A 15,449-nucleotide genomic window follows, 5' to 3' on the forward strand; every position below is an offset into this window, starting at 1 on the left:
ATAATCATGCTTATTGCTGGGCCCTACACACACTTCTTGCTTTTGGTTAAGAAAACACAGAAACAGCCCATTCCCAGGGACTCCCGGCCGTGGAGAGCCCTGAATATCCTCCAAAACTTTATAAGACGTGCAGAAACTCCACATGTACAGTCCAAAATAGGTTTACTGGAATGTCTTTAGTCACAGCTGTAAGCAGCAATACTGAAAACACCGAGCTTGTGCATTCCCATGGCAGGACCAGAAAGTCTTCTGGATTGTAAAACCCAATTTCTTTTTTTTCTCTTTTAAATTGAGAGAAACAACACCCTTGCAGTTCACAGAAGAGCCAGTTTCCTGTAATATATTGGTATGTTTCTCTTCAGACATTTATCCCCTCCTTATCTCTGATTAAAGGACAGAGTCCCCTCTGCCTTCCACAGCAGGGAGCTGCTCCAACAGTATTATTATTAATATTACAACTCAACCATATATACAGATAGATTGTAGTGGCAGGTAGCCAGCTCCACAAACCAGAGACCCAGAATTCCCCAAAACAGGCGATTTGGGATCTGAATCTTCTGTTATAAAAAATAAGTCTGACAGGAGGAGCAGGTACTGGACCGGAAAAGGGCTGTTTGGCAGTTCCTAAAATGCACCGTTAGAACTGGCCGCTTGCCACCTCCTCCTCCTCCTCGCTCCCGGGAGAAAAACAACTTCAAAGCTATATACAGATATCTCACTTAAATTACACAGCAGTTTGGATATCCCAGAGGCTGCTCCAGCGAAGCCTCCAGCGGCCCTGTCAGGAACGGTACTTCAGTACTATGGGCACTGGAAGACACAAAGGAACAAGCTCTCACCACCCACCGTCGTGTGCGACGCCCGGCCCTGCCAGGCAGCCCCCCCTGCTTCTGGAGCGACAAACACTGAGCAGCTGCAAGCAGAAGTGTGTTCCCAACCTCAAGCTAAAGCAATCTGCTGCCTGCACACACACTAGACAACATATCCTGTCACCTTCATCTCCTTCCAGCTTCCCAAAATTAAACCAGATGGGATTTTCCATCAGTCTCTCTCTCTCTCTCCACCCTGCTGCCAGCTCTGCCTCTCTCTTGCTGCAGGCTGTGTCAGAAGGACAACAGGCCGGGAGGGCTTTGCTGAGGGAACATGAACAGTTGCAGAGATGCCCTGGCCACTGCAGTGGGAGGAAGACCCTCCAGACCCAGTGGCATGGAAGGGCTGAGCTGCTGTGCTGGGCTGCCTGGACCCCTGGAGCACATCGTTCTGCAGCAGAGGGATGAATTACTTCTGCTGGAAGAAGCACATTCTGGTCATTATTAGCTGTTTGGTAGGAAAAGCAGTGACATCTGTGCTCTGGGGAGCTCCAGGAAGGGCAGAGGGCAGGGGAAGGGACCAATGGCAAAGCCAAAATAGCTACTTGGTGACAATGAAGCAGCTTAGGGGAAGAGCATTTGTAGACAGTAGGCTCACTGCAAGATGGCTGATATGTGTGGAGATGCCTTTGGAAGACATTGCTTTGGTCTGAAACTTTTCCATTTCCTCCCACCAGCCTTGGCATCAGTCAATGCCAAGCCTGGCTCAGTACAAGGTGGGCAGGGCGATGCTGGCTTTGGTCAGAGTCAGCAGGACTCGGTTTGAGCCCTGCAGAGAAGGAACACAGCGTGGCCCACAGGCACCACTTAGGATGGCTTAAGGCAGAGTGGGGCCTGATGGAGCGGCTCAGGTGCACTCCCCCAGGCACAAGGACCACCATGGTGTCCCAGCATGGAATGCCACGAATATTTCAATGCCAAACAAGGCTGGGGTGATCTGGAGCTACTCACCAATGATCACGAGCAGGAGGATAACCACCACCATCGCTATGATCGCCTTCATCTGCAAGGGGAGCACACAGGCATGTTACACAGGGTGCCTGGGGCACCTGCTTTAACCCAAGAGGAGGCCTTTGCCTTCCAGCATCTTTTCAGCTGGAAAGCAGAGCTTCTCCATCCCCTCCCAGGAGCAGGCAGGTAACCACCCTCTCACAAACCCACCCCCCCTTCTGGCTCACCTTACAGTCTCGCCACCACATCTGTCTCCGGAGGTGCTTGGCTCTTTTGCTAAAAGCTGCTGCATTGTCTGATAAACTGTCTAGTAAAGGAAAGGAAAGAGGTGATTCAGTGGTGCACACACAGTCAGAGCACCCACTCCTAACTCCACTGAGTTCTATGCAATAAACTCAGTGTTAGGGAAAAGACCCAACCACAGCGTGATTCAGCAAAGCCCCAGCAGGTGCCAGTGTGACGCCCTTCACCAGAGCACACACAAGACAAGTCGTAAGGAATTTGCTCTGCAAGCCAGTGGACAGTGCCAGGAAACAGACCAATCTACCTTTGCTTGAAGGACCTACTAGATCACAGCACACAGAGGCCCCCAAACTAACACCTCTGCACAGAGCAGCAGAAGGTGAGGGTGGAAAGAATGTTGGCAGAGAGTTGGATCCGCAGCCCATGGCTGTGAAACACCACTCCCAGGAAGGACAGAAATACAAGCCCAGGTCTGTCATTAGGAAAAGATGTGGGGAACAGGCCAGCAGAGCTGCATTTGGGGTCGCACCTGATTTATCCTGCAGGTCATCCAGCCGCTCGCCTCTCTCGATCACCTTTGTGATGTTCTCCTGCATGACATCGATGACCTCGTCCACCTGGTTCTGGACACTGGGGCAGAGCACAGGCAGTGTGAGGGAAAGAACTGAGCACCACAGGCTGAGCATCACAGCTCAGAGCTCACCCACCAAAATGAGAGGGCTCAACAGAGGAGAGAGGTCGATGGGGTGCCAAGGAAGCCAGAGCCATGGGGTGTCTCCAGCAATCTTGGGATTGGCCAGGGAACACAAGGGGCTCAGAGAGAACACTGGGAAGTCAGCAGAAAGGGTAACACACAGTAGGAAAAGGCACTGCTTGCTGGTGGTGGGCAACTCTGCTGCAGAAGAGCTCACAAAGGGGAAAAAAGTATAAAACCCACGCCTTGTCTTTCCACCTTTCCACACCTTTGCTCAATAACTTGGGGTGAAATCAAATCAAGGTGCATTCCCCCTCTGGAAACTGAATTACTAAATTAAACCCACTCTGCCAGGGGCATCAAGTGGACAGCAAAGGAATGGCTGACATGAACTAAACCAAGCTATAATTCATCTTCTCACAGGTTATGCAACTCTGTGGGTAGTCACTTCAGTGAACAGTAGCCTAAATCACACCCGGTGGGTTATTAAAAATGTATTTATTCACTCCAGTTAAAAAACACCACACTGGCAAGAGAGAAGAATTTTCCTGGTGGAAAAATACTGCTACATTCTGGTTTGTACTTTGGAGCTAATACACGTCTATTTTCCTGGAGAAAGAAATAAGAATTTCCTTGAGGCCCTGGGGATACAATACATTGTTTGAGACATACCGTTCCCAGAAAGTCAATGGCAACGGCAGGATCTTGGAGGCAACGCTACACACAGGGCAACAAAACAGAAATAGCTCCAGGCCACTCACTCTGCAGCAACCTGAGGTTTGATGGCTTAGGTTGCCTCGATTAAAAACGGTTAAGCACTTTAAACATACTGAAATACATCCAGCAGTAGCTAAATATGCAGCACAAACAGGCCCCTTCAGCAGCTCTTCACCTTACCCTGAGCTCAGAGCACTCGGAACGACAGGAACAGCAGATCCTCCCCCGTGGCCTGGGAAACTGAGGCCAAGGCAGACTGGGAGCAACTGGCCCAAGGCCAGGCAATGGGGCACTGCAGCACCAGGAACAGGGCTCTGTCCTAGCCCCCGTGCTTCTAATTAACTAATTAGAGGCACAGGTTCACACTGACCCATTTCTCCTGCCAGCTGCCTGCCTCTCACTGAGCAGACACTTGTGCCGACCAGGAGCAGCTGCAACAAGCAAGAGTGGTCACAATGGAAATGCATATGCCTTGCTCACATTTATTTAGTTCCAAAAGCAGGCAAGAAGAATTATTAAAAGGTTGTTTTCTCCCCAGAAAGCTCGAGGAAGAGTTCCAGACTTTTGAACATGAAGGGGTTTCCCATCTTAGCCCTTCAGGTTGAGCTCTGTAGCACCACGGCACTGCGGCTCCCAGAGGTGGAACAGCCAGGCAACCCCTCTGAAACCAATTTCAGAGTCAAGAGCCTTCATGTGGCACATGCTGGACTCCAGCAGCACACAGAAAAATTTGCTTTATTTAGGACAGCAGCAGAAAGGAACCTGCCTTCCCTGTGCTGCATCACAGAGTCCGTGGGAGCAGCATCTCTCTGAACCCACCTACACCGTGCGGCGGCAGCTCCCGCCTTCCACAGCGATGGAGTTCCTTATCTGGAGGGGAAGGGCACGGATAATCCCTGAACACCTCTCAGCAGGAACCTACCTCGTGCCCAGGAGCCCGTTCTGCTCCACCATTTGTTTCACAAGGTACAGGTGAGTGGCAGAGCTGCCACCGTTGGGAAGGCGCGGGAGGTGGCGCTGAGGACACAGCCTGAGGCTGCCTGGGAAACCCGTGGCAGTGCCCTGTGGAGCAACGGGTCCACCCCCTGCAGCCCCACGGCCCATCCTTGGGACAGCAGGTGAGGAGGAGGAGGCACGTTCTGCAGGGGGGTTTCCTTACCTCGGCACAAATCCCAGCTCGGAGTCGCCAGCAACGCAGCTCCAGCTTGGGGTGAGAGAGGAAAAGCAGAAACATCTGCTGCCCCAGATGAGCCAACTTGGCAAAACCTCTGAGGCCTTAAACATCGGCTTCACAGGCAGAAGTCTACATTTGCAGTATGTAAATGTTTCTAAAATCATTTGCTGGCTTGGAAGTAGAGATTTCCTCCTACAGCAGATTTGTAACCAAGTTATCCTGGTACAAGTAACAAGTGGGAGCACGCAAGGTTATGGTGCATCCAGGAACGTGCAGAGCAATGCAGCACCACCTGTATCCTTGCCAGTACAGGTCAGAGCCTGGAGAGATGCTGCTGCAGTCCTGGGACACCCCAAAGTGTTGGAGGCAAAGTGGGCAGGTACCTGACTTCAAGCTGCTATGGTGGGTACCACCATCTGAGAGAGACCTATGGAGCACAGACCCTCACTGTGCTGCACCTCAGCATCCCCTCCCTTCTCACTTGAGCTGCTGGCAGAACACCAAGAGCCTCTGCTCCCTTCCCAAACCCTGGGCTGGCTGTTAAATGTCCCCAAGAGAACAAAACATTTCCCAGGTGGAGAATGGAGGCACAGAGAAACCAAGGTTTCTAAACTCCCACAAATGTTGAGGTCTTGAACCTCCGTGAAACACAGATGCATTTGAGCAGCCCAATCGATACCTTTTGGCATTGGGTGTAAAAGAGAACCCTGGGAAAAAAAAACAAAACAAAAACCAGGAGGGAGCTGAAAGATGCCCAGCAGTTTTAGAACAAATTCAAAAATTCCCACTAGTTTGGCATGCTCGAGGCTGGAAACTCAAGAAGAATCAAGAAGAAAATATTTTCTTGCTTTATTTGGCAAGAGGGAATGAATCCTCTAATTCAAAACATATTTCCTGTCAGGGAGCTACTGGCTTTGGACACATACACTTCATGTGCTTCACTCTAGCCAGATTTCCAAGAGAAATAAAATACAATAAATACCTGCCAGGAAAGGGAGAAAGACAAAAGCATACAATACATCTCCCGCGACCCTCCTTCTTACTAATTACTGCAAACATGATGCTTTTAACAAGGACAGCAAGAATATACTGTCAAAGCAGCAGGAGACCCAACAGTGCTGAGCTTGGTTTAGACTCCTCTTTTCTTGTGCTTTGCTGTGCCAGAGTGGGAGGAATAAACCTTTCCATTTTGGCCACACTGAAAACTCCCTGGGCTGGTCAGGGTGTTGGGCTGACAACAGTGCTGCTGCATTCTCCAGATGCCACGAACAGGCCATGCACACACAGGATGTGCTGCCCAAGGCTGCTGCTCATCTCCAGGCTGCCTGTTTACAGCCAGCATGACACACTTCTGTTCTCCACCCCAGCCACATTAACAGTTCTGTGCATTTGGGTGCAGATGACACCCAAACGTCCCTCATCGTGGCGGTAACCCGGGGAAGAGGGAACAGGCTGGAGAGCCAGGGCAGATGGAAGGCACAAAGGCAGGAGGCCAGCACTGCACAGAACTCCCTGAGCCACAGCTCAGTAACAGGGTATCAGCACCGAACCATGCCACAAATCCCTGGCTTTAAGTTGCTGCTTCGTCCCAGCTGTGAGGAAAACAGCTGCCTGTGCTTCCCTGAAGCCCTTCAGTCATGGAAAGGATTATTTCCAACAAGGATTCCTGTAAACATGGTCTTGATATCACCTCCAAATGAAAGCCTGCGCTGTGGCTGGGGCCCGCTGCACAACCAGCCAGCTGCTATGAACAGCCAGGCCCTGGGAAGCTGCTGTCAACTCTTGCCTTCAAACCATTCTTCAAACTCTCTCCTTCCTCAGGGCCTGCAGAAAGGCAGAGCCACCAAATCTGAGCCCCGGGGCCAGGGATGCTGGGCACCCCCAGCAGAGCAACCAGGGAATCACAGGGACCAAGACCTGGCTCCTGGGATACCCCAGCGGTGTGCTGAGCCTCAGCACCAGCAGGAACCTGAATCCAACAACACAGTCTCCAGAGAGCACAAACAGCAGCAATGAAACAAGCCAAGCAGTGCAGAAAAGGGGGTGATTTTAGTGGTGCTTTTGAAAAGATGGCCTGTGATTAGAGAATAAATAAGAGAAATGCAGGTGGAAGATGAACACCCCACCTTCCCCTGAGAGGGCACTAACAGCTCTCACACACACATTCAGGAAAGGCAGAGAAAGGAGTTCGGCTTTCCCTTACCTGTTCCTGGTAACTTTGGGGAAAAGGATAAAAGCTGCCTTTCAGCTCCAGCCCACCCTGGGAATGGGAGGTCTCAGAGGGAGCCCAAGGGACCCCATGTGGCCTCTCAGTTACCAGAGGAGAGTCTACCCTAACCAAGCAGCTTCCAGACACATCAGGAGGAAACACAGTGTGGAGGGGACTGACACTTCCTCCTGCCACTGCTGCCGACTGCAGTTCACCTCCTTCCCCTCCGAGGTTGGCAGCGCTCCCCACAGCTGAGCCAGCCTCGAGGGTCTCTGCCGCCAAACTCCACCCTCACTCAAGCCCCTTTGCTCCCAATGATAACTAGGAAAAATTTCCAGCCTTGACCCCCACATTCAACACATTCCACACCTTTGCTCCCGTCACTTCTTCCTCTCCCCAGTCCTCCATCCAGTTTCCTTTTACGCCTGCCTTCACACCTCGTTCCTCCAGCCCTGTACAGCTCTCTAGCTTTGCCCAGTTATGCCCCAGCTCTCCAAATGCTCAAATTCCTCCTTAAAATGTCTTTTCCTTACAAGTTTTCAGCAGCAGCCCAACCCTTTCTTTGTTGAAATCAGAGCAAACTGGCTCATTGAGAGACCAGGCATCGATTCATCGGCACAAGATCAGAAACTGAACAGTGAGCTCCATGACAAGAGGTGATGAGTGCACGACACAAGTGCTTATTAAACAAAGCAATCAGCGTTGATGAGAGCAGAACATAAACACTGTTCTATAACAGATGCTCTAGATACTGGATAGATGTAGCCACTTGCTACCCCAAGAGACGTATTCCGCTCCAGGTCCACTATCCAGGCAATCTCTGCAGTGGGCAAGTCTCAGGGGCGTTGGGCATGAGTCACATCACGCCTCTGGACCCACCAGTTCCTGGCTGAATGCCTCTTTCATCTTCCTTCCCCTCCACAGGTGCTGTGCCGTCCTCTACCCAAGCCCCCACTCCTCTCTGCCAGGCCAAGACCGTGGGAAGAGAAGAGCTCCTGTTTTTCCCCAGCACACAGGGAAGGCAGAAGATACTGCAACTCCTTTCCAGCAGAGGAGGATGAAGGGATAGACATTATCCCCTCTCCACCTCATTTACTCCCAATCAGCCTGGCTGCGCCCTAGAAGGGAGGCTTTATCCATTCTGGCTTATTCCAAGGATCAGACCCCTGAAAACTCAGGGCACAGTGACCTCTCCCCTGCCTGTGGTATCTGAGTGCCCTTCAGCCCTGCAGGTACCGTGGCAAGCGGGCACAGACAGGCACTGCCTGCTGCTGACGCTGGCAGTGAGTCATCCCAGAGCTGCACCGGCATCTTCCTGCCATGGAAAACAGCCCTCATGGAGAGCCACACTCAGAGCCAGTCTGAGCAGCTCAGCCATCACTCCCCACACAGAGCCCTGTTCTGGCTCCACAGAGACCAGCAAAGGAAACAGGGCGACACAAAGCAGGGGGCTGAGAGTGTCCCCCCACTTTTAATTACCACCACATCCCTCACAGCAAAGGGCAGGGAAAACTGGAGCCCTGAACAAGCATCCTCCAGGAAATGACTCGATGGGAGGAGGATCCAGTGTGTTCACTCCTTCCTTCTTGCCCTAATCCTCCTCCAGCTGTAATAGTTTCCTGTTTTCCAGCTGCTCTGACCCCACTGAGTCACTGCTCATCTCCAGGTCACCTCTATCAGGTTTTTATCTGGAGAAGAGGCCAGAGGACCAGCTGCTGCCCAAAAAACACGGTGCTGGTGCGTTCCTGTCCAATTGCTTTCCTGAAACGTTCAGGAGCACGTTACAGGATGAAGAAAAAAAGCCACAAACCAATAAAAAGTTGTGCTAGTGAAGGCTAAAGTTCAGGGCTCTAGAAAAAGAGCCTCACCAAAGCATGGAACAGCTCACCACCAGAGCCCAGCAAGGGCTGCAGAACCTCCACTAAGCTACTGTGATAGAATCTCATCCTTTTGTCTTTGTCATGGCTCAGTTTCTTGACACCCTGCATCAAATCTCAGATTTCCTTTAGCTGTGGTCACGTAGGGTAGGACATAACAATTAGAAGAAAGCAGGCACAAGGAATGTTCCTGTTAAGAACTACACAGAAATACTTTGGTAAGACAGCAGCAGGGGCTCACAGCACTAGAATAAATTATTATCTGCGTGACACTGAGGAACAACAACTTACTGCCTAATCTTGTCATTCCTGGGTCCAAACCTGGGTCCAGAAGGCCCCCTCCTGCAGGCAGAAAAGATCAGTCAGGATGGAGGATACAATGAAAACATGTTTTTAAACCAGACTCAAAAGATACACAAGAGAGAACCCACGCCTTGTGGATGAAGGATTGTTTTCACAGCTCCCACGAGTCCCTCCCCTGTCTGAGGATAAATGGGACACCCCATCTTACAAGAGACCACGCCTATTAGGACTTAATTCATGCTCAGTGCCAAGGCTCTGGGAGATCATCCCAAAGGAATCAGAGGTTTTGATTCCCAGTCCCAGAGCTGGAGGCAGGCAGGACATTGCATTCCCCACAGTAGCCATTCAGGAACTCACAAGAAAAAGTCTTCCTCTTCATCTGAGTCTTCCTCCAACAGGTTCCTCTGCAAACACATTAAAAACAATAAGCAACCACCATTTCACACACATTTCCAGCTCTTAGGATGCAGTCAGCATCCTCTGCCTGCAGGAAGGCCCTCTCTGCTCAAGGGACAGTCCCCAGCCCTGCACCCAAAAAACATCAGCGTTGCTCACAGCCACCCTGTGCCATCCCATCCATGTGGGAAGTCAGATCCACACCAGCTTTGGAGGACACGGTCTCTCCAGCCACCTGACAGGAGCAGGTGTAAGAAGGATAAGCACAAGGAAAACTCTGGGCTCCCTGGGCAGGGAAGCAGAGTGGTCTGACAGCTCCTCTGCTCCGCTCAGATTTGCCGATCCCACTAGATGGTCCAAAGGCTGCTTTTTAAGAGCAACCCCACAATCCCACTGAAGCCTGAAGTTTTGGACTAAGACATTTACTAGAGTTTGTTTCTCCTATCAGGGCAGCACAGGTTTTCCAAATGGAGCTTAGGTCTCCTTGAAACATCAGTTCAGGGTCAAAAATAGTCAATAGGGGGAAATGCCACACTGAAGGCAGGGGCCCAGGGACACAACTGCGGTCCTTGAGGTACCAACAGCTGCTGCTTCCCCTGTGCACAAACTCAGGCCCCCACCTGCAAGGTTGATGCTCTTATTTCAAAGCTCCCCTATATTTCCATCCTTGTCACATTTCCTCGATCGACTTAAGCCTGAGACCCTGCAATAGTTCCAGCCACTGCTTCCCGCAAAGATGAGCAAAGCGCTCCTGGAACGCGGTGGTCTCACTGACAGCTGGTGGGAGCTGCAGCAGCACTTAAAGCCACGGTCTAAACGGAGTTTTAGCACAGTGTGACCGCAGGACAAACACGTCAGGTTAAACCCGCTGTGTCTAACCCAGGCAACTGCACCCCTGTGACCCGTACCCACAGCCTGGGCCGTCAGAGGACCTTGGCGACAGGGGAAGAACTCAGCTGTAAACCCAGGGCGGCTTCACACGAGTTCCCCGGCCGGCTGCGAGGCAGGAGAGCCAGGACACGGCCGTGCCAAGCTCTGCACAAGGGCGAGAGGCCGCAGCACAGCGGGGTCTCACGGACACGGAGCACAGGAACTACAACAGGTTCTCAGGGCAGCCCTTCCCCCTAAGGTGGCTGATTTTCCCCCCGGGTCACTGTGATGCTCGCACAGCCCCTCGCTGACCGCACGCCGCTGTCACAGCGCCCCGGGCCCCGCGGGGTGCGGCGGCACAGGGACCCCCGGCCAGGGACCCGCACCGGGGACACCGGCCCGGCCACCCCCGGGACCCCGCAGGGGCGGCACTCACCCGCTCGCTCTTCACCGAGCCCGTCACCTCGTCGTCGTTCAGGTGCCGCTTGAATTTGGGCGGCATGGCCGGGCTGGGGATGCTTGGAGGGGGCGGCAGGGAGCGGCCGGGTCACCCGCACCGGTGGGCCCGGACGAATGGAAGGGGAGGGATGGGAGGGGACAGGCCAGGGCAGGGCAGGGCAGGGCAGTGCAGGGCAGGGCAGGGCAGGGCAGGAGCGGTGCCCGCGCTCGGGCCGGGCCGGCGGGAAATGGCCGGTGCGGCGGAGGGGCCGCCGTCACATCGACCACCTCGGCGCTCCGCCCGCCGCGCCGAGCGCCGAGCTACCGATAATGGGCGGGGCGGGGAAAGGGCGGGGCCTGCCGAGGGGCGGGGCGAGACCCGGGGCGGGGCCGCGCCGGGAGGGGGCGGGGCCGGGAGCGGCTCCCTCGGCCCCATTCCCATTCCCGTCCCCATCCTCATCCCTATTTCCATCCCCGCGCGGCCCCCGCGGGCTCCGCATCAGCGCCCGGCGGATCCTCCCCGCCCGCGGCGGGGGCAGCTCCGCCCGCCTCGCCCCCGCCGTCACCCCTGGCGCACGGCCCCGCGGCCGCCGAGCGCGGCCAGCGGCCCCGGGGAGGCGGCGGGGGCAGTGCCGGTGCCGCCGCAGGCATCTGGAAGGTTCCTGCTCGCCCGCCCCCCGCCGTCCCGACCCTCTCCTATAAATGCGGGCGGCGGTGCCGGCGAGCGCAGAGTGTGGGGCCATGCTGGGGCTGTGGCTGCTGCTCTGGGGGTCGCTGGCCCTGCGCGGCCGCGCCGACACCGCGTTCCTGCACCGCGCCCCCGACGGCGCCGGGCACTGCACCTACTCCTTCACGGTGGCCAGCCCCGTCGAGGCCGCCTGCCCCGAGGCTGCCGGCGGCGTGCCCGAGCTGCGGGCGGAGCTGGCCGCGCTCGCCGCCCGCCTGAGCCGGCTGGAGAGCCGGGAGCGGGCAGCGGGGGGCGCGGGGCCCGGCGGGGCGCGGGAGCCCCAGCAGGTGTCGGGGGCCGTGCGGCTGGAGGCTGCGTACGGGGAGCTGCTGCGGGCCAAGGCCCGGCTGGAGGAGGAGAAGGGGCGGCTGGAGCGGGAGAAGGAAGAGCTGGGCAGGCGGCTGGAGAGCAGCGCCCAGGAGATCACCCGGCTGCGGGCCGGCCGCTGCCCCCCCGGCAGGGACGGGCCCGGCCGCGACACCCTGCGCGCCCCCGGCAAGGGTAAGTGCCGGGGCCGGGACCGGGACCGGGACCCCCGGGCGGCCCTACCACCGGCTCTGCACCGGGGCACCCCACGGGCGCTGGGCAGGTCCCTCTGCAGCCCCCGTGTGGGGCACCCACTGATGCTCCCCACTCTTGGGCACCCTGTGGGCTCAGCCCTACCGGAGGGTCGCAGCCCATCGCACCACACCCCCTAAAGCAGCGCTGTCAGCCAGAGCCTTCCTCGTCCCTTCACCTGCCCTGGAGCAGAGCGGGGACACAGGGCACTAGTCTAGGGAGGTTTAGGAGTTTCCCCGAAGGAAAATTAAACCACACTCTTGGAGAGGAGGGGGGTGCAACAGATATGCCCTGCTGCAGCGGGAGGGGGCACCAGGCTCCTGACCGAGGAGACACGGGCATTGCGGGAGGCAGCAGTCGGGCAGGGAGCCTCCGGGGGCGGCGGGGGCAGTCACGGCAGTGCGGGGGGCTGGCCCAGCCCTGCTCACGCTGCGCTGGTCCCACCGCAGCGCCCCGCTGGGAGCCGCAGCCCCTCACCTTCCAGGAGCTGCAGTCGGAGCGGACGGAGGTTCCCGTGTCCCGGCTGCTGGAGGAGACGGCGCTCGGCCGCCCGGGGGGCGCGGACTCAGGTACCCCCCCGCCCCGCAGCTCCGGGCACCGCCCGGCCCCGCCGAGGGGCCCGCGGTGATCCCCTCTCTGCCCTCCTGTCCCGAGCAGGCTGCGGAGAGCTCGTGTGGGTGGGAGAGCCCGTGGTGTTCGGCCGGGCGGACTCCATCGCCGGGAAGTACGGCGTGTGGATGAAGGACCCCGAGCCCGTGCCCCCCTTCACGCGGGACACCACGTGGCGCGTGGACGCGGTGGGCACCGAGGTGCGGCAGCTCTTCCAGTACGAGGAGGCCGAGCAGCTGGCCCGGGGCTACCCCGCCAAGGTGCACATCCTGCCGCGGCCCATGGAGAGCACGGGGGCCGTCATCTACCGCGGCGGGCTCTTCTTCCAGCCCCGCCATTCCCGCTCCGTGGCCCGCTACGATCTGCGGGGAGAGACCGTGACGGCCGAGAGGGAGATCCCCGGTGCCGGCTACCACGGGCAGTACCCCTACTCCTGGGGCGGCTACACCGACATCGACCTGGCAGTGGACGAGACGGGGCTCTGGGTGATCTACAGCACCGAGAGTGCCCGGGGGGCCATCGTCCTCTCCAAGCTGGACCCCCAGACGCTGGAGATCCGCCGGACCTGGGAGACCAACATCCGCAAGCGGGGGGTGGCCAACTCCTTCCTCATCTGCGGCACCCTCTACACCGTCAGCAGCTACTCGGCCCCCAATGCCACCATCAACTTCGCCTACGACACGGCCACGGGCGCCAGCCGGGCCCTCAGCATCCCCTTCGAGAACCGCTTCCGCTACCTCAGCATGCTGGACTACAACCCCTCCGAGCGGCAGCTCTTCGCCTGGGACAGCTTCAACATGGTCACCTACCCCGTGCGCCTCTCCCAGGCGTGAGCTGGGGCTGCGAATGCACCGGCTCAGCCCCCGGGACCCCCGTGTGTGCCTTGGCATCCTGCTTTGCTCCCCAGCTCCCCCCGGCCCGGCCGGGAGCACCGGCCTTGGACAGCCCCGGGTGAGGGAGGGGCCGCCCGTGTCTCTGCTGGCACCTCCAGCGACACCCCTCTGCACTCAAGTGCAGCAGAGAGAGATGAAGTGCTGCTCCAGAGCCTGGCGGAGCCAGAGAAACCTCTCCCCAGCCTCGGTGGGTTTTGGTTGGGTCACCACAGCACCCAGCCCGGAGCTGCTCCAGTGTCCTCTGGGAGCACCCAGCCCGGCCACCCCAAATTTGGAGTAGGGAGGGCTCAGGCAGGGTAGGGCAGGCATGTGAGGGGAGCTGTCCAGGAGGGTCAGCCTAAAAATACACACTTTCCATGGTTGTGAGCAGCGATCCCCTCTTGCAAGGTCGGGAATCCTGTCTCCAGGCTCCAGCCCTGCGGAGCTCCCATGTGGAGAGCCCACAAACCCACTGCATCCCACACCACCAGTGCCAGGGGCATCCTGGAGCTCAGCCACCTCCAAATATTATCCAGCAGGATCAAAAGCAGCAGGGAATACAGACACCCATTGCACAAGCCTTGTTTTATTGGGGAAAAGAAAGCAGCCAAGAGAGCAGGGGTGAGGAGTGCTGGCAGAGCATCCTGCAGCCAGGTGGCCTCTTGGTGCATCCAGCCCCTCCCAGCCACGTGCTTTGGCTTTGCAGGCCGTGCTGGGCCAGCTCTGCCCACAGCAGTCCAAAACATGCTGCTTTATCAATTTATTGTGGAAATTTCCTAGGAGGCTTTTTCTTTCCCTCCTCCCCGGCATTTGGGGAAGCAGCACCCACAACCCCCAGGGGCTGTGTAGGGTCCTGGCCCAATACACACTGCCCAGCACCACTCCTGCCTTGCACCTTGTCTTTCCAAGCCTCTTCTCCTAGGGGGAAACCATGAAGCCTGGGGTAGGAAAATGCCACATTTGAGAGGCAGCTTCTGACAGAAATACACCACGTGTTGAAACAAGTGAGGAGAGAGAATACAGTGGGACACTTCAGATGGTCACCTACAGGGATTGTCAGCACTATGCTTTGCCCCACTGCTGTCCTCCTAACACACTGCTGTCCTAAGTGTAGCACTGCATTTACATATAGAACATAATGAAGAACTTGGCTTCTGTATCATCCCCACGCTTTATTTTGGAAGAATATGTGATGGTTGTAAGAAGTGCGACTCTCTCTGTGCATAAGGGCTTTGGTGAGCCAGAGGGTGGGCAGGGCAAGATGTGGGGCAGTAAAGCCGGGGATGACCCAGGAGCAGGCAGGGCCTGTCAGGCTCTCTGGCCCCGGGAAGAGCGAGGCAGCAGCAGGCAGACCCTGCCCGCAGAGCACTGACCCGCCCCAGCCCGGAGCTGCCCACCCCGAGCACGGACAACCAGGCAGGGAGGATGGGAGAAAGTCATTTCTGTCCCAGAACAGAGTGGGAGGTGCGGCTGCAGCCCCCCTTGCCCCCACAGCTCCCTGGGGGTGTGAGCTGTGCCCCAGGATGAAAGGCAGGGTCTGTGCAGAGCCCGGGGAGCAGCAGCACCTCGGTGAGCCCAGACACCGAGGGCAGACAGCCCTGCCCCACCCCAGGGCCTTTTCAGGGTGGGAAGTCCATCCCTTAATTGACTAAAAAAATAAATGAAGGCAAGCCAGTGTACACAGGATTTCCAGAAAGCTGGGCTGGAGCTGGACAGTGCTGAATACATAGCTTTACTTAACAGGCTTTGGGAAAACAAACCCTCTCCCCTCCTGTATCCCAGCAAGAAGCCAGCCTGAGCCCAGGGGGGGTGCTGGATCTGGGCCCAGTCACACTTAACCCCCTTCTGCTCCTGCCCTTGAGAAAAGTTACAGTCTTTTCACAGCCTGAACATTATTAAGGGGGGGAAAAATTAATTACCCAAACAAAATAGTTCCCTCATT

At 56.7% G+C, this 15,449-nt stretch overlaps 2 protein-coding genes across 2 annotated transcripts; one reads left to right on the forward strand and one right to left on the reverse strand.

The window, feature by feature from the left end:
* Positions 1 to 145: 145 nt before the first annotated feature.
* On the reverse strand, positions 146 to 11,016 carry VAMP4 (vesicle associated membrane protein 4). The gene is made up of 7 exons (XM_050307111.1): positions 10,740 to 11,016; positions 9,395 to 9,441; positions 9,026 to 9,076; positions 2,593 to 2,693; positions 2,048 to 2,127; positions 1,821 to 1,872; positions 146 to 810 (listed from the first exon to the last, which is right to left on the reverse strand). Exons 1-7 carry the CDS (start codon positions 10,803 to 10,805, stop codon positions 782 to 784), a joined length of 426 nt encoding a protein of 141 aa, XP_050163068.1. The 5' UTR covers positions 10,806 to 11,016; the 3' UTR covers positions 146 to 781.
* A 266-nt stretch (positions 11,017 to 11,282) lies between these two features.
* MYOC (myocilin) lies at positions 11,283 to 14,664 on the forward strand. The gene is made up of 3 exons (XM_050306318.1): positions 11,283 to 11,969; positions 12,476 to 12,595; positions 12,684 to 14,664. Exons 1-3 carry the CDS (start codon positions 11,444 to 11,446, stop codon positions 13,466 to 13,468), a joined length of 1,431 nt encoding a protein of 476 aa, XP_050162275.1. The 5' UTR covers positions 11,283 to 11,443; the 3' UTR covers positions 13,469 to 14,664.
* Positions 14,665 to 15,449: the final 785 nt, after the last annotated feature.

This window comes from Myiozetetes cayanensis, unplaced genomic scaffold (assembly GCF_022539395.1).
Source record: "Myiozetetes cayanensis isolate MyiCay16 unplaced genomic scaffold, myiCay2020 scf12, whole genome shotgun sequence".
NCBI classification, from domain to species: Eukaryota; Metazoa; Chordata; class Aves; order Passeriformes; family Tyrannidae; genus Myiozetetes; species Myiozetetes cayanensis.